At 34.6% G+C, this 21,362-nt stretch overlaps 3 protein-coding genes and 1 long non-coding RNA gene across 6 annotated transcripts in view; 3 read left to right on the forward strand and 1 right to left on the reverse strand.

Annotated features, from left to right (window-relative positions):
- The first annotated feature begins 3,141 nt into the window (after positions 1–3,141).
- Positions 3,142–21,362, forward strand: part of LOC123880211 — a 140,015-nt gene continuing 121,794 nt past the window's right edge. Inside the window, exon 1 of the long non-coding RNA XR_006799185.1 lies at positions 3,142–3,204. This is a non-coding gene — a long non-coding RNA (uncharacterized LOC123880211). The remainder of the gene's footprint in view (positions 3,205–21,362) is intronic.
- Positions 4,112–7,169, forward strand: LOC123880197 (uncharacterized protein CG1161-like). Its single transcript, XM_045928187.1, has 5 exons — positions 4,112–4,269; positions 4,597–4,721; positions 5,316–5,430; positions 5,852–5,977; positions 6,565–7,169. Exons 1-5 carry the CDS (start codon positions 4,213–4,215, stop codon positions 6,709–6,711), a joined length of 570 nt encoding a protein of 189 aa, XP_045784143.1. The 5' UTR covers positions 4,112–4,212; the 3' UTR covers positions 6,712–7,169.
- Positions 7,057–11,817, reverse strand: LOC123880202 (proton-transporting V-type ATPase complex assembly regulator TMEM9-like). The gene is made up of 6 exons (XM_045928193.1): positions 11,611–11,817; positions 11,407–11,525; positions 10,372–10,486; positions 9,166–9,306; positions 8,153–8,206; positions 7,057–7,439 (listed from the first exon to the last, which is right to left on the reverse strand). Exons 1-5 carry the CDS (start codon positions 11,659–11,661, stop codon positions 8,165–8,167), a joined length of 468 nt encoding a protein of 155 aa, XP_045784149.1. The 5' UTR covers positions 11,662–11,817; the 3' UTR covers positions 7,057–7,439; positions 8,153–8,164.
- LOC123880166 (roquin-1) overlaps positions 12,819–21,362 on the forward strand; it is a 30,494-nt gene continuing 21,950 nt past the window's right edge. For 2 of the 3 annotated variants that reach the window (XR_006799174.1, XM_045928132.1), the window contains exons 1-10: positions 12,819–12,904; positions 14,952–15,114; positions 15,516–15,702; positions 16,302–16,462; positions 16,915–17,052; positions 17,175–17,282; positions 17,695–18,028; positions 19,060–19,221; positions 19,715–19,850; positions 21,079–21,260. Coding sequence is in view for 2 of the 3 variants with exons in the window: in XM_045928132.1 (XP_045784088.1) it covers positions 14,953–15,114; positions 15,516–15,702; positions 16,302–16,462; positions 16,915–17,052; positions 17,175–17,282; positions 17,695–18,028; positions 19,060–19,221; positions 19,715–19,850; positions 21,079–21,260 (1,570 nt within the window). In the remaining variant the exon portion in view is untranslated. The remainder of the gene's footprint in view (positions 12,905–14,951; positions 15,115–15,515; positions 15,703–16,301; positions 16,463–16,914; positions 17,053–17,174; positions 17,283–17,694; positions 18,029–19,059; positions 19,222–19,714; positions 19,851–21,078; positions 21,261–21,362) is intronic. The other variant, XM_045928133.1, reaches the window with a different exon arrangement.

The following is a 21,362-nucleotide window of genomic DNA, read 5'->3' on the forward strand; positions in this document are numbered from 1 at the left end:
AGTTTTTTTGTTTGAAAGGTGGCTTGATCGAGAGTGTTCTTAGCTATAATCCAAGAAAATCGGTTCAGCCGTTTGAAAGTTATCAGCTCTTTTCTAGCTACTGTAACCTTCACTTGTCGGGGGTGTCATAAATTTTTAATTTACACTTGTATAAACGTACAATTCGATGTGCCAGTGGCGGTGTGAAAAGATAATATTTTCCGATTTAAAAATTGTGCAACAATTATCATCATTTGCCTAAGATCTAAATAATATAATCATTTAAAATAATGACAAACTTTCATTTAATAAATATTTAAAATACCGAAAATGTGCTATATTTTAGCGCTCCGACTACCTCTAAAGGTATATTCACATCGGTGTAGACCGAAACATTGTCATATTTCCGAGCACGAACCCAAGTTTGAACAACAGCATTCTGTTCCTATGTGACCAGTTCCTTTGTATAGTGTTTACAATACATAAATAGTAAATAAGACGAACCTGTAAACGGACTTCGAGAAAAGTTTTATTACCGTTCGAATTTCGATTCAGTTGGCTAGTAGGTATCTTATAAAGTAATAAAAAAGAAACCTTTTATCTCGGATTATTACTTTGGAAATATTTTAGAACTTGTAACAGCAATAAGAAAAAAATATTCTAAAACTGGCCGTGTTCGAAAAATACAATAAAACATATCTAATATATTATTATCTCAAGTATATACTTAATTGGTATGATTTAAATGGTCAGCTAATATTGAGGTGTTGGTCAGCTCCAAAAATTTTCTGTGAAAGTATGTTATTAAAAATTATTGTAGGTATGCTTTTCAGTGCGTTTGAAATCTGGAAAACCACAGGCATAGATATTAGTTTCTAGAATATGTCTTCAAAATTTAATGGACTTTGGTTGCTTAGTATTCAAATGAAAGTGGAACTACGTTTGTATGAAGCGAGTGACGGAGAGACCCTCCTTAAAAGAAAATTTGTTACAGCTGATTTATTGTAACTTGGCAAAATAACATGTCGGGATTTGTCAATTCAATCAATAAGCAATAATTGATGGCTTTCTTCTAAAATCAATGATGGAATCTGTACCTGATGAAGTAAATTTATGAATTACAAGTGCCTAAGTACGAAGCCTCATAGCAATATCAAAATAAATGAGTTTCACAAGAAAAGCGATACGTCAGACTTGCTTAGCTATATTGCATTACTAAGAAATCTCTATATGAAAGTCGCCGTACATTATTCATTGGCTTGACGAAATCAACCTGTCTGTGAAAATTATTTCTATGAAATACTTACTACACTGATAAGCATGCCTCATATATTTACTTTGTAGTTTGTTATCATTATTGTGTAGAATGCATGGTATACAAGTGTAAATTAAAAATTTATATCACCCCCGACAAGTGAAGGTTACAGTAACTAGAAAAGAGCTGATAACTTTTAAACGGCTGAACCGATTTTTTTGGATAATAACTAAGAACACTCTCGATCAAGCCACTTTTCAAACAAAAAAAAAACTAAATTAAAATCGGTTCAATAATTTAGGAGCTACAATGCCACAGACAGATACACAGATACACACGTCAAACTTATAACACCCCTCTTTTTGGGTCGGGGGTTAAAAATATAGCACTACCTATATAGCACTACTCGGCTTAGGTCTACCCACAGACGATTACTTACAGCTCGCAACAAGCCGAATTAATTTTATTCTATAAGCTTAGTACTTAGAGGAGTTTAGACCTAAAGTCACAGTGCGGAGAAGATCTTATTCTTCTTCCTCCTTACGTAACTATTCTTATTTTCACGTAACCCCTAGCCTAATATTTGAAAAATGTCGATTTCAAAACCGAGAATTTCCGCACTCTAAGTAGTTCACTAGGGCTAGGCGAGTAACCCTAAAAGTTATTCTAGAGCTTCTATAGAAAAACATACTTCTTCTTATTCTTCTGCTTCTATAGCAAAATACCTACTTATCGTCAAAAAAATCGAAACACATCCTAACTACAACGTATTGCGAGGTGTTTGGATTTTTTGATGTGAAGTAGATAAACTTTCGGATTAGGTATAGGTTTCAAAACAAATAATTGAAAGATTTTTATCGCAACAGCCATAGGTAGGTATTTTATTAACCCCCGACCCAAAAATAGGGGTATTATAAGTTTGACGTGTGTATCTGTGTATCCGTCTGTGGCATCGTAGCTCCTAAACTAATGAACCGATTTTAATTATTATTATTATTGTTTGAAAGTGGCTTGATCGAGAGTGTTCTTAGCTATAATCCAAGAAAATCGGTTCAGCCGTTCGAAAGTTATCAGCTCTTTTCAAGTTTTCTTATAGAGGTTTTTGAAATAGAAAAGAAGAAAGTGGAAGTACCTACCCAGTAGGTAGTGACAAATAGAGCGTGTTAATGTTACCCGAGTTTAGATTACACAAACCCACGACCAACGAAGTAAGTACCTAATTTATTGTATCTAACAATGCAATTTGACTTCATCTAGGGAAGTATTTACCTACATTCTTTTGCAGGTTGTCCATTGTGTAGATATACAATATGTACCTACGTAGTTCTTATTAGAAGTCTAGTAGATACGTAAGTACCTATAATAATTTATTTGTGAGTGAAGCTGATATTAAAATTTATTTGTAATAACCACTGAAAAAATACATTTGCATCAATCAAATCTAACGTTCTAAACGAAAGCCTTGATTCGCGTTTTCGGGAAAAAATAGGCTATGCCCATCTTCGGGATGTAACTAATTATTTTGTAACAAATTTATAATAGGCTAAATAAAAGCGGATTATGATACTTCTTAAATTGAACACTTTCAAGTATGGATTTTTAATATAAACCTGTGGAGGTGATACTGCCATTGGCGCTATTAGAATGCCATAAGCCTACTTTGTCGTATTATGTTACAAACTGCGAAAAACGAAATAAAATTTGAATTTCGCGGGCAGATCCGTTTTCGCTCAGACTACTTTTATTTACCATTTGCAAAAATATTCTAGAAAATTTCAGAACCTAATTTTGCTGTGATTTGTGAGTTATTATCTTGTGGTTGCTGCAGCTGTATCCATTGCAGTCATCCTTACATGCAAAAAAAAATCTATTCGAAACTTGATGCGTGATACGTACACTGTACAAGTGACGACAAGCATCTTTTTTTTCTCGCGCGGCCAAAATGAGAACTAACTCCGCCATCTTGTAAAGTGAATGCGACATATCCTCTATAATCTATGATCTATGCTTAAGTGTGACGCTGTCTCCTTGTACGTGGTGTTGCTAATTAAAAAATCTGAAATTCGCTAATTTTTTTTAAATAATTCAAGCCATCTATATACATAACATCACGATAAATCCTGATAACAGATGCGACATAAATGTGTCTGCATCTTATAGCTGTATTTAGCAATAGGTAAATATAGTATTTGAGCAGGTAAACCTGATAGGTTAAGTATAATATAAGTTATATATCCAATAATGTGTGTGATAGATTTAAGAATGTCTTGATATTATAATTTTCCGGTGTCCTAATAAATAAATATAATAAAAAAAATATAATAGGTTGCAAATCTATGGCCCATTAATGGTTTTTATAATTCATTTGCGATGTGAAACAAGGAGCGCTTTCCCAATTTCTCTTTCAGTTAAAAAAAAATTGATAAAACTTACTCGATTTTCAACATTGACATTTTCAACATATTCCCTAAACTTGAGAAGATTTTATTTGCTGGCAGCCTTTGTTCTACAATTACGCTCCTCCTGTCAATGTCATTAAAGACTACAGTGTATAAAAATGTCATGGACTTCGTCTGTGTTAGCGTTTTCTGGCGCGCGTGTTATGCCTTTTTGGAGTGTTTTGTTTGTTAAAAGTGGCTGGTTTTTGTGTTTCACTGGTGTTTTTTGGTGCTGGAACCATGCTGGAACTGACTGCTGGGAAGCGCTCTAAAGGGGCACCGCGTGTATGTGGCGAGCGCCAGCACAGACGAAGTCCATACTTATATAGTTTCCCTAACTTGTAACTACAAACTTGACATTGGCTTATCTTTGTAAAGCCACACAAGAGAGAAAAAAATAAAAAATGTCATACAAGTGCCAAAAGATCCTTGTCAGACTGTAGATACGTAGTTCATGGTTGAATATTGATTGATTTATTATTATTTAGACTTGAAATTCTAAATAATTCCAGAACTGTTTGTTAAATTAATGCCTTAAAAATGTATCTTAAATACATTGCATTGGCTTTTGTATTAACGTGTACGACTTGGGTTTCGGTAAGTAGGTGTAAAACATATGAAAAGATTACAATGACCTGAAAATTATTGTCTGACTGTTTTTAAACAATTGCATATATTATAAATTTATTTATAAATACTCAATACAAATTTTCTGAAGATAGATATTTGCTAGATGACTATAGGCATGACTAAAGACATGTTTCATAGTATACAATTAAAATTTAATTGAAAATGATTTATATCAGTGGCCATGTAATTTAATTACCCACAGAATTGCGATACAGAATAACATTGCTAGTGATGGTAGGGTGTCTGAAATCTACATGATCTAGAATTTCACTAAAATCATCTTTATTTGTTAAGGGTGCATCATATGAAGACAAAAGATGTAAGTGTGTGTGTCCAAGTATAGCAGCTGTCCTCAACAACACAGAAGGCTCAGAGTTGGACAGGAAGTTGTACATTGGCAATGTTCCACCAAACAAATGGTTAGTAGAACATGGCATTTATTTATGTACAAGTATGCTCTAGTATCCTCTATGATGAACATTCTAAATATCAAAATATATCGTAAAAAAATGAACACAATATTAAACAAGTGTAAATTAAAAAATTTCAACACCCCCGACAAATCATTTTCAAATAAATAATTATGTATATCTAGGCAACGTGCATCTTGACAGCTTGACATTTGTCAATTGACACTTGAATATTATGAACCTAAGGGTTATCTAACCTTCTTTTCTACAAGAAAACTAGAAAATAGCTGATAACTTTTAAACGGCTGAACCAATTTTTTTGGATTATAGCTAAGAACACTCTCGATCAAGCCACCTTTCAAACAAAAAAAAGTAAATTAAAATCGGTTCATTCGTTTAGGCGCTACGATGCCACAGACAGACACACAGATACACACGTCAAACTTATAACACCCCTCTTTTTGGGTCGGGGGTTAAATATTGTGTTTTAGTTTCAAGCCCAAATCAATAGTTGTCAGTATGCTGTAATTTAATCATTTTTGTTTGTGCTAGCCTTCCACAAACTAAATTGTTATTATTTTGTTATATTTTTCTTGTTTGTAGCAATTGTGTTGGAGTGATTTTGCCCCGTGTTGGCGATATTATTAAAGGAAGGGACCAAGAATTCTGCCCACGCTGTGAATGCAAATATGAGAATAGAAATACCACAATTATAAAGGTAATATTTGTTGCCCACCATTCTGTCTTAGCATAGTTTTTGAATTGAATATTTTACTGTTAAATAAAATTAATTGTTCATGTAGGTGTACTTACAAGGCTCAATTTCCATAATGCTGTGCCAGATGACTTCTAAGACTGTTTCCAAAACAAAGTTTAATACAAGTTGAAATGAGCCATATTTTGCTCATTTCAGTTTGTTGTTCATATGAAGATTACAAGAGCTGCTTCCAAGTGCCAGTGTCCGAATTCGGAATGGGCATTTAACTAATAGACCAATTGTCTTAGGTTTTAACATACACATCTAGTTCCACTTCTTAATTAGTATCTGTGTCAGCAATGTGGAAACTCCTGTCTTACTTTTAACAAACTATTCAGTAGTTTAGAAACTAAAAGTGTAAAATGTAAAATTTCATTTTCAGGTTGTGGTTATCATAGTGATATGGGTGATAATGCTACTTGTGGCATATATGGGATTCCTAATCTGTCTTGACCCACTAATTAACAAAAGAGCAAAAGCCTCATACCAAGAGCACACTAATGAAGATGTAAGCCTGTTTAATTACCTCTCCTTAGTTCTCAGATATTTTCCATTACATACATATTGGAACATTTTGTGACTGCTGTGTTTCTTGAATAACACACGTCCAAAGTCCAAACTACCAAAATAGTTTAAGTACTTTGGACTTCAAAACTTCATGATGTAGCTTGAAATTGGTTTTGTATTTGAGGCCTAAAGTGACAAACATTATAATTATATTTTTAGAAAATCTATATAAATAAAAGCAAAAGGTCACTGACGTACTTACTTACTTACTTACATACTTACTGATTAAACACGAGATCTCAAAAACTATTGTACGTATCACACTAATATTATAAAGGAGAAAGTTTGTAAGTGTGTGTGTGTGTGTGTATGTATGTTTGTTACTCCTTCACGGAAAAACTACTGGACGGATTGGGCTGAAATTTAGAATGGCAATAGATTATACCCTGGATTAGCACATAGGCTACTTTTTATCCCGGAAAATCAAAGAGTTCCCACGGGAATTTTAAAAAACCTACATCCACGCGAACGAAGTCGCGGGTATCAGCTAGTAGTAAGTATAAAATGATCCATTGCTTTTCTTTTCAGGACGAAAGCACCCTTAGTGGACCATCACAAGCAATGGGATCTCGTGGCAATGTGTTGAATCGTGTTACTCACCAGCAGGACAAATGGAAGAGGCAAGTGAGGGAACAACGCCGGAACATATACGACAGGCATACTATGCTAAACTAGAGTGCAGTTGACCATGCTTATTGCCGATCGATTTTACAGTTGTATATATTATTTTTTTGTAAATCATGAAACTATCATTAACTTGGCCTCTTAAAGGCAGTTTATATGGCAATTTGAGGCTGAAGACAAAGCGTGGCTGCATCTTACTTTTACATAGATATGGTGGTACCTGCAAGACATCCTATGCCAATAATATATAATAATAATAAAATATCATAATAATATAGCTCTATAAGATATATCAAGTCTCCTCGCCAGTCTTCGTCCGTGTCACTTCTGTACTGGACTATGTGCCTATTTGGTTTCTGATTGCGCTAACACAATATCCTATAATTTTGGTAGGGATTAGGGTTAGGGCATAAGCAATGTTTATAGTAGTTGGAATAAGTATTGCATAATAGCTAGATGGAATTATACAATAATAATTACCATCTTTGATGGAGAAAATATTTGTTTATTTTTCATTCAGCACTCTTTTTATTTTAAACTGTATTCAACACTTTAACTTGTGTTATGGGTAAAGGATTTTATTCTTCATTTATTCTCACTAGAAATAGGTATACAAATAATATTATATAAATAACACATATTACCAATTATTTATTTAGTCAATAATTAAATGTATTTCAATAAAAATGTCACAACATTAAACATTTTCACAAATAATATACTTTGCTCTTTATTTCTTTAAGTTGCCTACCTTGACAATATCACATGAATGGTATTATACTTCATGCTTTGTCCTCGAAATTAGCATATTTCTTTACATGTAGTAACACCAACAAGTTGCCAATCTGCACTGTATTTGAGATTATTTGTGGTGGTGTCCACAAAAAAAAAATAGCATCCCATCCACCCCATTTATCATTTCCCGAATTACGAATAGCGACAGCTATTTAACGTAAATTACCAGCGTCATCACATTGACACCACCGCAAACACAAAATCTCAAATACAATGCAGATTGGCAACACGTTGGTGTTACTACATGTAAAAAAACTGGTCCAGTGCGTGTCGGACTTGTATTCGAAGGGTTCCATACATCATACAAGACATTTTAATATTTTTATGTGCAACACAGCAAGTTAATGACACCAGCGCCATCTATATGTGATTTAGTGAATTAATTTTAATTTCTTTTTTGTGATGAAACCACAAATTCTTTGTTTTCGGATTTATTCCTTTACTTGTGCTGTATGACCCACCAACCTACCTTTCGTGATTCTAGGTCAACGGGAAGTACCCTATAGGTTTTCTTGACAGACACGATGGACGAACGGACAACAAATTGATCCTATAAGGGTCCCGTTTTTCCTTTTGAGGTATGGAACCCTAAAAACATGCTAATTTCTTTGGACAAAGCCTTCGTATAAATTATAGTAGAACTTCACTTACCTACAGATAAGTTTGTTTAATCATAATTAATAATAATAATAATTGTTCTTCATTATCTTTAACTATCAGTATCTTCACCCTGTATCAGTAGATTCTCAGTCTGTAATAAAAGGAGTTTTTATCTTAAAATAATGTTTTTTTATAAAGCTATTATAAGTAAATTAAGGGCTGCACCTATATCTTTTCAGAGTTATACGTATTAAAATCGATTATGTATCACTTGCTTTAACATTGAAGGAGAACATCATGAGGAAAGCTACATGCCTGAGAGTTTTCTGTAATGCTTTAAGAGGGCTCTCTCCGTCACTCGTTTCATACAATCGTAGTTCAAATTTCATTTGAATATTAAGCAACCAAAGTCCATGAAATTTTGCAGACATATTCTAGAAACTAATATCTATGTCTGTGGTTTTCAAGATTTCTGTTAAAATATTCGGTTTCAAAGTTACGCGGTCTTTAAAATTTTCATACAAATCTTTAAGCCCCTGTAATTTTAAAACTACATATTTTTAGAAAAAGCTTGCGCTATAAGCTTGATAGCTTGTGCTATCTACCTGCCAGGTCAACGGGAAGTACCCTATAAGTTTTCTTGACAGACACAACCAACAGATAAAGTTATCCTATAAGGCTTTTTTTCCTTTTGAGGTACAGGGTCTAAAAACTGATAATGTTGGGGTCCCAAGGTGCTGGGATGGTGACCAGGAAGCGCAGCGATGAAAAACCCACACTAGGTGGACAGATGACATAAAACGAGTCGCAGGAAGCCGCTGGATTGAGGTGGCGTGTGGATGTCCCTACAAGAAACCTGTGTGGAGCAGTACATATCTATTGGTTGACAATGATTACTATTATTTAATGACTAGTTGTTCTGCCCTAACTTGTGTGTTTGGATGGAATATCTGAAAATATTTTCTTAGTGAGGGCCTATAATAGAGAATCCACATGCAAAATCTCAAGTCTATAGACCCAGAAGACAGAACTGTACTTAGTCACGTCACATCAAATTCTCTCCTTATAAGTATGTATTATCACAGTGTATTACAAAAAAATAAACCTTACTTCTTCTGAACCTCTCTCTGCTTGTGTATAGTTGTGTACATAGGATTGCTGTGTCTTGCTAACTAAACATTCAAGTAGCATAAGGAATAAGTAGTATCCAATCAACAGCAATAAAATCCATAACACTAATATCACACCAACCTGTAGGAAAGATGTAGTCTTTAGCTTCCCACCAGAAGATGAGTGTTAAACTAATGAAAAACAAACAGTAAGATCACTCTAATTGTACAGCATTATTTGAGGATAAGGGATCCTGTGCACTAGCAGTCAGAGTTCTTTTATAAGATGAACTGGACTACGCGTCCTATAGGATTAAACCAAGTGCGCGATGTACAAGTATATGAATAGCGCGTTGTATGAATAGTTTCATACAATTAAATTTAATTAATATTATTAATTTAATTAATATTGGACTCGGACGACTAGTGTGCGAGACCCTTAAAAAACCAGCCAAGTGCGAGTCAGGCTCGCGCACCTAGAGTTCCGTACTCGGGTATTTTTTGACATTTTGCATGAATAATCAAAAACTATTATGCATAAAAATAAATAAAAATCTGTAAATCTGTTTTAGAATGTACAGGTAAAGCCCTTTTATATGATATCCCACTTGGCACAGTTATTTTACTTTGAAAATTGAAACACATTTAAATTTTTTTAAATGATGTAACCACAAAAATTCACGATTTTTGGATTTATTCCTTTACTTGTGCTTTAAGACCTATCTACCTGCCAAATTTCATGATTCTGGGTCAACAGGAAGTACCCTGTAGATTTTCTCAACAGACATGACGGACAGACTGTCTGTCTGTCCGTCATGTCTGTCAACATTAGCAGTTGCCCATGATTTTATCAATTCTGTTTTCCTGAGAGACTACATAGCTTAGACTGCTGATGTGAAAAAAGATTAAGCTGTTTAAATGATTAGGCCAGACAAAGGGACAAAAAATTTCAAGAATGGGCTATTGAAATGTTAGTAATTTTAGCCTGAGCTGAGTTTAGAGACTGATATTCAACTGAATTAGGACCAGTCTAGTCTATATAATGTGCCTAAACTAAGAAAGGCAAACTGTCTGTCTATATATTTTGAACATAGACTAGAAATATATTTTGATTGAAGTATATTTTAGTATATTTTCAATGGATATTAAAGGACAAATAATATACATTTTCCACGATTTTCCATTCTTCCATTCATTATGAACTCACCATAATCACAGTTGTTTTTCTAGTCTCATATTTGCATTCACATCTGGGACAAAACAGTTGTGCATTATCTCTGATTTCTTCAGTGACTTTTGGTAGAACTACTCCACCACAATTGCTGTAAAAAATAATAAAATTGGCATAAATAAATTAAGACTTTGATGGATTAAATTGGAAATGAATCTGCTTCTGGTGTAAAATGTTACATATCTTATCTGCAATAAACAACAGGACCACAAACCAGTTTTTATTTAAATATTTATTTATTTCTGTACTGGTACCAGCAACAGATTTAATTTTTTTTTTAATACAAACATGCAAGCCAACTTTTTCAATATATATTTTTTTATACTTAAGACGAATAGTAGGGCTATTTATTCTCTAAATTATAAATTTTTGCAAATTCCAAGTGTAAGCATGGGCTATGTTTTTTTTTCAATAATAATTTAAATAATGGATGTCACACAAAAACAACACCATCAGTTTACTGGTTTATTCTTCTGAATGGTGCCAATATAATTCCATAAATGAATTCAGCATCCCTGATTTATTAGAAAATGATACCAAACTTGGTCTAGTAAACTAACTGATATAAGATGTTGGTATCAAGATGAGATGGAGGGCTCTCCCCACCCCAAAATTTACATCAAAAATCTTGATGGCTCCACTTCTTAAATCTACTGGGTCCTAAGGATCAATCCTACCAAAGGAAATATATTGTTTACAAAACGCTATAGTTTGCAATTTTCGTCGTGTACAGATGGGACAATGAACAATTCTCTGGTAATAAGTATTTAAAGAGTAAAGCACAAAATGCAACAAAGCCTAAGTTTTTCTTAGGATTATTAAGAGGGCTCTCTCCGTCACTCGTTTCATACAATCGTAGTTCCAATTTCATTTGAATATTAAGCAAGTTTCTAGAATATGTCTGCAAAATTTCATGGACTTTGGTTGCTTAATATTCAAATGAAATTGGAACTACGATTGTATGAAACGAGTGACGGAGAGAGCCCTGTTAAAAAGTTCACCAATATTTACCATTTGTTTGGAGGTACAAAAGCAATATAAAGTGTCCTGTCTGACTTTTCTGTACTGTTTATTATTAAAGTTGGTGTAGGACACACACAACGGCATCTGTTATCTTCGTAAAATTGAGCCTTAAATCAATGCAATAGGATATCATTATTGATATATTCTTAATAGTAAGATATTGTCATTCACCTCTTAGAATATTAGACTAACCAAAGTGTTTGCGAAAAAAATAGAAGAGATAAATATCAATTTCCAAAACATTTTGTTCACTTTATTCACCTTTCACTATCAGACTTCATTTGTTCATTAACTATTAGTCACTTCTCACTAATGGTGATAATTTATCTTACAATCTAATAGTACAAATCGATTATAAAGTACAGCGGTATTTGAGAATTGATGAGAACATTTTTATTTTTTTGTGGTCGGCGGTGTTTTTAAATTTTTGTCAAATGACAGCGTAGAATAGGTAATTATTACTCTTTGACTGACAGTGACATTTTGAACACTAAGGCCGAGCGGGCCGAGCGTTGGAAAGTTGGCAACCAAAGAGTAGGTATTTGTAATCACTACGTTGGCAGGTTGGCAGCTTTTGGCAGGGCAGTGTGGCAGTGTGAACTAGAGATGAGCTGAATCAGCAAAATTATGAAATAAAAACCGGCCAAGTGCAAGTCAAACTTTTGCACCGGGGGTTCCGTAGTCAGGTAATTTTTTTGATAGGTATTTTGCACGATAAATCAAAAACTACTATGCATAAAAATAAATAAAATATGTTTTAGAAAATACAGGTAACGCTCTTCATATGATACCTCACTTGATGTAGTTATCTTACTTTCAAAATTGAAACACGTTTAACTTTTTTTTAAGGCGAGGGCAAAGAAGAAGATGTAACCACAAATTCTCGGTTTTCGGATTAATACCTATGCTTGTGGTATAAGACCTACCTATTAATAAATAACTTCACCTGCAGGTAAGTTCATAATGTTAGTTACCTACAAATTAGGTACTTGGTATTTATTATTAGTTAATTCCCTAGGGTAATTATAATTTCCCTTTTAGTAGCTACCTACTTTAATTTTGTTTGTTGAGTTGATCTTGGTTGACTATATTTAATAAGAACGCTTCTTATTTTAAAATTATATTTTGAGGGTGATTGAGTTTTTATTTTTTATGCCATCGATTCCCAATTATTTCCATTGAGCCGTTGCGTTGACTGGGACTCACAATTATTACAATATTTGATATTTGTGGTTTGAGACGTCTTCAATGTTACCCGTGATGACTGTAGATCAAAAGTACGAAAACCCTTTGATTAGCAAAGTGAAAACCGATAACACAACTCTACCTAGTCCAATAGTCTATCAATGAGTTTAATGTAATCACTACCTACTCCTACATAATCACTACGTTTAGTCTATGTTTATGGCTGCTGACGGATCATGATTTGAAGTGGGTAGAAGCTAAATGTGTTATTTTTGTGATGAGTGTTCGTGTTATTTTTGAGGTAATAAAAGTATAATTTATCAGCTGTAAATTCCTCTAATTATATTATGAAACTCTACTTTAAGTAACGCTCCAGGTTCTTGTTTATCACACTCTACATACATGCTGCCTAGGTGGCAATTTTTGCATGTCAAATTTTTGAATTACTTTTGCTTAAAGAAAATCGAAAACTAATAAAACTGCAACTGTAACAACAAAACTGATAAAAGTATTTATTTGACCTTTTGTAGTTCTTGATTATTACACGATATGATTATATAAAAAATCATATCTTTTATGTCACCATCAAATTCAATGACGCGACGATTTTTATTAGACTATTGCAGTACTATAACACAAGTAAAGTGAACCTAGCTAATTAGAATCGTGATTGTGCTAAAAACATATTACAACAGCTTGCCAAAGTAGCAGCTTAGTAAAAAGCAGATTTTTCTTGTATTTTGCTAATAAGTATAATTACATATTTTCCTCTAACAATATGTTATAACTTTTTTTTCGTAAGTCTAGTTAAAGCTCCTGAAAAATACCGTACTTGTAGAAAGAAAACAAATAGTCACTTCTTATATTAGTGCCACCATTATAAAAATTGTATTTTGCTTACTATTATTGAGTTTTACTAAAATAATTGAATATAATGGTAAATAATCTCAGTTATTCTAGTATTGGGTGATCTGCTCAAAGGTTTAATAGATTGGGCCTTTTCCCATTTGAATCCGGGCTCAAAACCTTTACCATTTAAGTATAGCTGATCAATGAAATATGAAGCTAAATAAACCTGTTGTGTCCACTTCTTATATCTCAACATAGTAGCTGTAATGATAGTGTGATGTAGTAGATGTAATGAAGTCTGAAAAATCTCCTCTTTTAATTTTAATTATCTTTTAAAAGTATATGTTAACAGATTAATTCCTTTTCCTCTAAAGAACATCAGTTTATCATTTTACTATTATTGTAAAATGGGCAACTGCTGTCCATATGTTCTTGCTAATTCATTCTCTGAAAAATTAAAAGAAAAAAAACAATATGAGTGCTTTCATTATTACATGGCACTTCTACAGCACAATATTTTGGCCGATATTTTATTTATCTAGCCTAAAATATCTACCAAGCTAATAGCTACCAAGATGCTGCTAAAGCTGAGGGTGATATTTGAACTTGCAATATTACAACAACTAAGTCTGTTAACTAAAACACAATATTTTGGCTGCTCTCAGTAAAATCTACTTTCTGAACTGGTCCTGACTTATAACAAGTACCTACGCTAATTTGACTTACATGAAATAAGTAGTAGACTTTGAAACACAACCAATTAGGGAGCATTCTATTCCTGCACTCTCATAGTTAGCTTTTCCTTTGCTATAACTGGCACTGTTATATATATATATAGACTTCCAGACGTAACCACTGTATTCCCTCACTCTCAAAGTGTTTATAATGTATATTATTTATATAATGGCACTTTTATGATACAATTAACTATATAAAAGTACCAGGTTAGAATAAAGTGTAGGCAATGTTGATCTCTTTACTGTACAAGTCATACTCACATTGCTGATCACTGTCATGAATGAGTTCTAGTTTTCTTCCTACTGCACCCTCATTCCTGCAGCTCCAGGCCAAGCTGGCGCCGCCGTGCAGCCCGGCTTCTAGCACCGTTCTTTCTTCCACACTGCGAGGTAGGGACAAGGGATGTATCATATCTGTGCCATCAAAAACGTCACTGTGTTCAAATGACGTTCTTAAACGTTAAAAATGGAAGCTGAGCTTATACATAGACACATGTATTCGTCTCATCCGTATAATGTTTCATATGCAGTGCCCAGACAATTCGACAAGACTTAAGGGTGTTAAGAACCTATGTACGAGTAAATACTTATATTAGTCATAAAGATAAAATAAATCATTAAGTACTGCTTCCCTAATATAGCAAATTGTTACTTTACTCACTTCTTATTTACTGTCTGACGGACTGAACTAGACCAGATAGGACCAGACCATCCTCGCCTGGACTATCCAGTATTAACATAATATGTTCATCATTGTTCTAGAATGCCCATCCAGGCGCCGCAATGGACGGACTACCTGAATTGTCCAGTATGCTGCCGCGAATTTGGCGCCCCGCCACGAAGCCCGATCAGTCTAGGCTGTGGCCACACACTCTGTGGGCATTGTCTTAAACATTTGCATAGGAAACAATGCCCTTTTGATCAGGTAAGCTTCCATTCTCCTCCTTGCAGAATACTCTTGATCTTAAACCAAAAATTAAAATATTTATTTGTTTCTTAGTTTTTGTTTTAATTTGTTATCAATAGTAAAATGTAGTTTTAGAGTGAAAAAGTACAGAATGGGATTTGATAAAGAAAAACATCCTTTACAATCTGACTTTTTGGATTTATTATGTCAATTTTTTTACATGTTACAAGGGGTCTCTGTTAGAAAGCTACTTTGTTTCTGTGGGATATTTTTCTATGGCAAAAAATATAGTGTGTCGATCAAAATATGTTAGTTTGGATTATATTTGTCTTAATCAATCAATCTGTTTGCATCCACTGCTCTTTTCTATTTGTATAAGTATCGTCGAAAATAAATAGATATTTTACTGTCTATCTTAGACAGTCATTCAAGCAGAGCCTGAAGAATTAGTAGTGAATACGGCGCTACTACAGCTAGCGGGGTACACCCCGCCTGCACAGCCCTACCACCCGCCCTGCATACAAGCCCTGCCAGAACATGACCGCCAAGCGTATGACGTCATCGTGCGGTGCCTCGAACATCTCGCTATCTACCTTAAACTTTGTGGTAACAACATATTTTATTTGTATTGAACTAAACACTATATGACTATATAAAATTATATTTTATTCTATTAAATAAAAAACTGTTTATAGTATATTATATTACTTATATTAATTTTAAAATACATACTATAAGACTACTTTAAGTTTAAAATTTTAATTTGTACCTAATATTGAACATTGGATTATTTAATTAATTTAATTAAATATTCTTTATTAATTTATTGTTAAATTAATCTGTTAAATTTATTGTTATATTAAATTAGTCGCAGGCATCTTGCCTGCGACTTTGCCTGAATTTAGGTTTTTAAAGATCCCGTCGGAACTGTTTGATTTTCCGGGATAAAAAGTTGCCTATGTCAATTACAGAGACGCAAGCTACCTCGGCACCAAATTTCATACAAATCGGTTAAGTGGATGTGGGAACTCTTTGATTTTCTGGCATAATAAGTAGCCTATGACCGTCCCCGGGGCATAAGCTAACCCTGTACCTAATTTCGTCAGAATCGGTTAAACTGTTGGGCCGTGAAAAGGTAGCAGACATATAGACAGACAGACAGACATGCTTTCACATTTATAATATTAGTATGGATTTCTATACAGCGAGCAGTACGGCAGGCAACCGCTTGTCGAGGCCGATGCAGCGTAAATTGGTAACTCTGCTGCAATGCGCCATCACTGACGAGGAGGGCAGAGGGCGGGCGGCGCGCTCGGCGAGGTCCCTCGGAGAGAGGACTGTCACTGAGCTTATTCTTCAGCATCAGGTCAGATTATTTTATTTTATATAGCTGATGAACTAAATTATTGACCTACTAGCTGATGCCCGCAACATCGTCCGCGTGGATTTACGTTTTTCAAAATCCCGAGGGAACTCTTTGATTTTTCGGGATAAAAAGTAACCTATGTGTTAATCCAGGGTATAATCTATCTTCATTCTAAATTTCAGTGAAATCCAAACATCGACACTTTCACATTTATAATATTAATAGGAGTAGGATAAAAAAGACAAAATTTTGGTTATAATTTCAACTGCAGTCCTAATAGAGGTGAGAGGTGTTTCGTCCGTTACATTGAGGATTATTTGGAGGAATTAATGATTGATCTTATGACATTAAAATTAGAATTGCCTTCAAATAAGTTTATTTATTGATTCATTTATGGTAAACACTATACATATTATAAAGTTGTTATTTAATCCAAGGTATTTGTTTTATAGAATCCTCAGCAGCTAAGTGCGAACTTATGGGCGGCGGTCCGTGCGCGTGGTTGTCAGTTTTTAGGACCTGCAATGCAAGAGGAAGTCTTAAAACTTGTGCTTCTAGCTCTAGAAGATGGTTCCGCCCTTTCCAGAAAGGTAATTTCCTTACTTCGCAACTTTGTGAATTCAGAAAAATTTGTTTATAATGAAACTGTGTTTAAAAATCATGCTATAACTTATGATGAAGCATTGATTAATAATGAATGTATTTTTTACAGGTGCTAGTGATGTTTGTTGTCCAAAGATTAGAGCCTCACTTCCCGCAGGCTTCCAAAACTAGTATAGGCCACGTTGTCCAGCTTCTGTATAGAGCTTCTTGTTTTAAGGTAAATCAGTTTTAACCCCCGACCCAAAAAGAGGAGTGTTATAAGTTTGACGTGTGTATCTGTGTATCTTTGTGTGGCATCGTAGCTCCTAAACTAATGAACAGATTTTAATTTAGTTTTTTTTTTGTTTGAAAAGTGGCTTGATCGAGAGTGTTCTTAGCTATAATCGAAGAAAATCGGTTCAGCCGTTTGAAAGTTATCAGCTCTTGAGTTCTGAATTGTTTTTTTTTTTGAGTTTTCTTGAAACTGTAACCTTCACTGGTCGCGGGTGTTATAAATTTTTAATTTACACTTCTTAGCTTTTAAAATTTGTTCCTTTTAGCTTATAAAATTTGTTTCATAATGAAAGTGTGTAGTATTCTAGTATAGCAACCATATTTTATTTACTAATAGTGAATAATAATTTTTTTAGGTTTCCAAACGCGAGTGTGATTCATCGTTAATGCAATTAAAGGAGGAATTCCGGACATATGAATCCCTACGGCGCGAACACGATGCGCAAATAGTACAAATAGCCACCGAAGCCGGCCTAAGAATAGCTCCAGACCAGTGGAGCGCATTATTGTATGGGGACACAGCCCACAAAAGTCATATGCAAAGTATAATAGACAAACTACAAACACCTCAGTCATTTGCACAGTCCGTTCAAGAGCTGTTCATAGCATTGCAGAGGACATGGGATCCGGCACAGCTGATTGTCATGAGTATGCACCTCGATCGACTTGCGAACATAGACGCTAGTCCAGGTAACTGCCAGTTTATTTACAAAATAGATAAAGTTAGCCATAGATTTTTTCTGATTACAATTTCAGTTTTAGTTTCATACTAGGTGATGCCCGCGACTCCGTCCGCGTGGATTTGGGTTGTTAAAAATCCCGTAGGAACTCTTTGATTTTCCGGGACCTATGTCCGTCTCCGGGATGTAAGCTAACTCTGTACCAAATTTCATCAAAATCGGTGCAGCGATTGAGCCGTGAAAACGTAGCAGACAGACAGACAGACAGACGGACAGATAGACACACTTTCGCATTTATAATATTAGTATGGATTTGTGTTAAATATACATGTAATATAATATTTCACTATAGAATAGATCCCTGAGAATTACGAAAAATAACAAAACGGACAAGTGCGAGTCGGTCTCGCATATGAAGGGTTCCAAATGATTGTACAAGATTATGTACTTTACAATTTTTTTTATTTATATGGTGGCCATTTTGAAATTTTTATTATTTGTTTGTTATAACGGCAATAGAAAAACACGTTCTATGGGAGTTTCAACTTTCTACCTATTACGGTTCATAAGATACAGCCCGCTGACAGACAGATGGACGGACAGCTGAGGCGGAGGATAGTGATAAGTTCCCGTTGGCATCCTTTGGATACGGAACCCAAAAATACTTGAGTGGGAATGATAGTAGTGGGACAGACTTTAGAACTACAATTTGTGGTATTGCAGCTGACCGATATATTTGCGTATATTATGTACTTCATACCGTAGATTATGGTTAATATCTCAAGTGTTTAGTTATATACCAAAAAGATGTATGAAATTACGCAGTGTGAGTGTGTGTGTGAGTGCCTGACCCTTACCATAATACTGTTGTCAGATCCTCCTTTATTGAGCGGACCTTATCTCACAGTGTACCTTATCACTATTTTGAGGCACAACTCCAGGGGCTGCGATTGCCTAGGCCTTTAGGCAGAAAGACCTAATCCTACTTGCACTTTTCCATCAATCTTTTACTCAAAAGATAATTTTCTTATTTGGGAATAGATGCAAAATGCCCAACATGGCAACAGTTGGCCGAGGTGATAACGTCAATCAAAGAGGTTGTCTCTGGGCTGATCCATTACCTACAGCAGCAAGCCACTTGCCGTGACTCAAACCATAACCAGAAGCACAACCTTCAAGATAGGTGCTGTGAACCATCTACTAGTAAGTTTTACATAGTTTTATATATTTTTCAAATGGATACTATTTTTCAAGTAACTCCTTTAGGCGCGTTGAGTAAAACTTAAGGTCACGTCAACGACGAGCTAATTTTAACAAAAACAAGATTATCATGTTTGATAATTTTTATATAGTACATACATTTTGAAAACTCACTCGCCATTTTTGCTCTTGTGTCAAATGTCATGTCAAAAAAAAAAGATTCCGACGAATTGAAAACCTCCTTCTTTTTTGAAGTCGGTTAAAAATACGATTTAGCCCTTATTCTAAGGGGTAAATCGTATTTTTGACACGACAGTTGACCCATAGAGCAAAAATGGCTAGTAAGTTCTCAAAATGTGTGCATTATACCTGGGTATAGTTTTTTACTACAATTAATTTGGAAATCTAAAAAATAAGCACTGTTATTTCATAGTTTTAAGTTTTCATTTTCGTTAGCAGCCCCACTGATTGTCAATTTTTTTTCAATTTTGTGCAGGCCAACCGTCTCCGCAGATAGCAACCACGCCAACTCATAAGTACAAGACGTCTATGTGTCGAGATGCTGTTACTAGGTCCTATTGTCCAAGAGGCAACGCTTGCACGTTCGCGCATTTCGAGGAAGAGCTGGAAAGGTAAATACGATTATATTATTAAGCCTCAATAGCTCAACAGGCTGAGGAGCCGACTGAATTCTAAAAGGTCGGCGGTTCAAACCCCACCCGTTGCACTATTGTCGTACCTACTCCTAATACAGCTTTGCGCTTAGTTGGAGGGGAAAGGGGAATATTAGTCATGATTAACATGGCTAATATTCTTTTTTAAAAATAAAAAATAAAAATTTCATCATGTCGCACTAGCACAACTAGAATAGAATAGAATAGAATAGGTTTTTATTCAAATAGGCTTTTACAAGTGCTTTTGAATCGTCAAATAATTTACCACTGGTTCGGAATAATAATAGTTTAGGCCTAGCGAAAGTATGTATGATTGAAGTATCTATATATAATACGAACTGTCCAACATGTGTTGTAGTCTACTTGGTGGTAGGGTTTTAGTTTTAACTCCATCTTGTTTATTTTAGCATTGCGAAAATATTATAGTTGATTTGTTATTGTTTTAAATCTTTATCGCTCTCACAAATGAAGCAATTTATTGAAGAAATTAAATACTAAGTATAGACTACTGAGCACACTGAGTATGCAAAGGCGATTTTATACCTTCTGAGTTATGACAATCTCTCCCGTAACACAGACAGTGCAAACGGGACGGTGCGCAATACTACATAAATAAGTTAATTAACATATTTTTGTAGGTTTATAATTATAAAACAATAAACTTATATAGTTTATTGTTAGCACAGTTATAATATTTAATAATATTTCAAACAACCTAAAAAATATTATGTAACTTGAACTGTCGGTTTTCTGCAGGAAGAGACTTCCAAAAATAGAGTTTGTTCCTCTTACTACAATAGTGAGATAAACAAATCCCAAGCAAAACAACTTCCATTGTGGAAATTTTGGCTTTTACCTTTTTAACCCCCAACCCAAAAAGAGGGGTGTTATAAGTATGACGTGTGTATCTGTCTGTGACATCGTAGCTCCTAAACTAATGAACCGGTTTTAATTTAGTTTTTTTGTTTGAAAGGTGGCTTGATCGAGAGTGGTCTTAGCTATAATCTAAGAAAATCGGTTTAGCCGTTTGTAAAGTTATCAGCTCTTTTCTAGTTATTACTGTAACCTTTACTTGTCGCGGGAGTTATAAATTTTTAATTTACACTTGTTTACTACACATTTTATGCAAGTAAGACTCGCACTTGTCCAGTTTTTTTAAAAGGCAAAATATTTTTTCATTCGGAAGGTACAGGGGCGCCGCAAACACGAATCCGACGTTAACAAACGGCAATTATACGTACCTGCCACCAATCCCGTCTATGCCGTTGCCGCAATTGCCTCAGCCCATACCGCTCCCGCAAATGTACCAGAGGTTCTCTATGCCGCCGCCGCAAGCGCACCCGCATATAGACAACTATAACGTTCCACGTAAGTAAATTTTTTGACCCCCAAACCAAAAAGAGGGGTGTTATAAGTGTAACTTGTGTATCTGTCTGTGGCATCGTAGCTCCTAAACTAATGAACTTATTT

Source organism: Maniola jurtina, chromosome Z (genome assembly GCF_905333055.1).
Source record: "Maniola jurtina chromosome Z, ilManJurt1.1, whole genome shotgun sequence".
Classification (NCBI taxonomy): Eukaryota; Metazoa; Arthropoda; class Insecta; order Lepidoptera; family Nymphalidae; genus Maniola; species Maniola jurtina.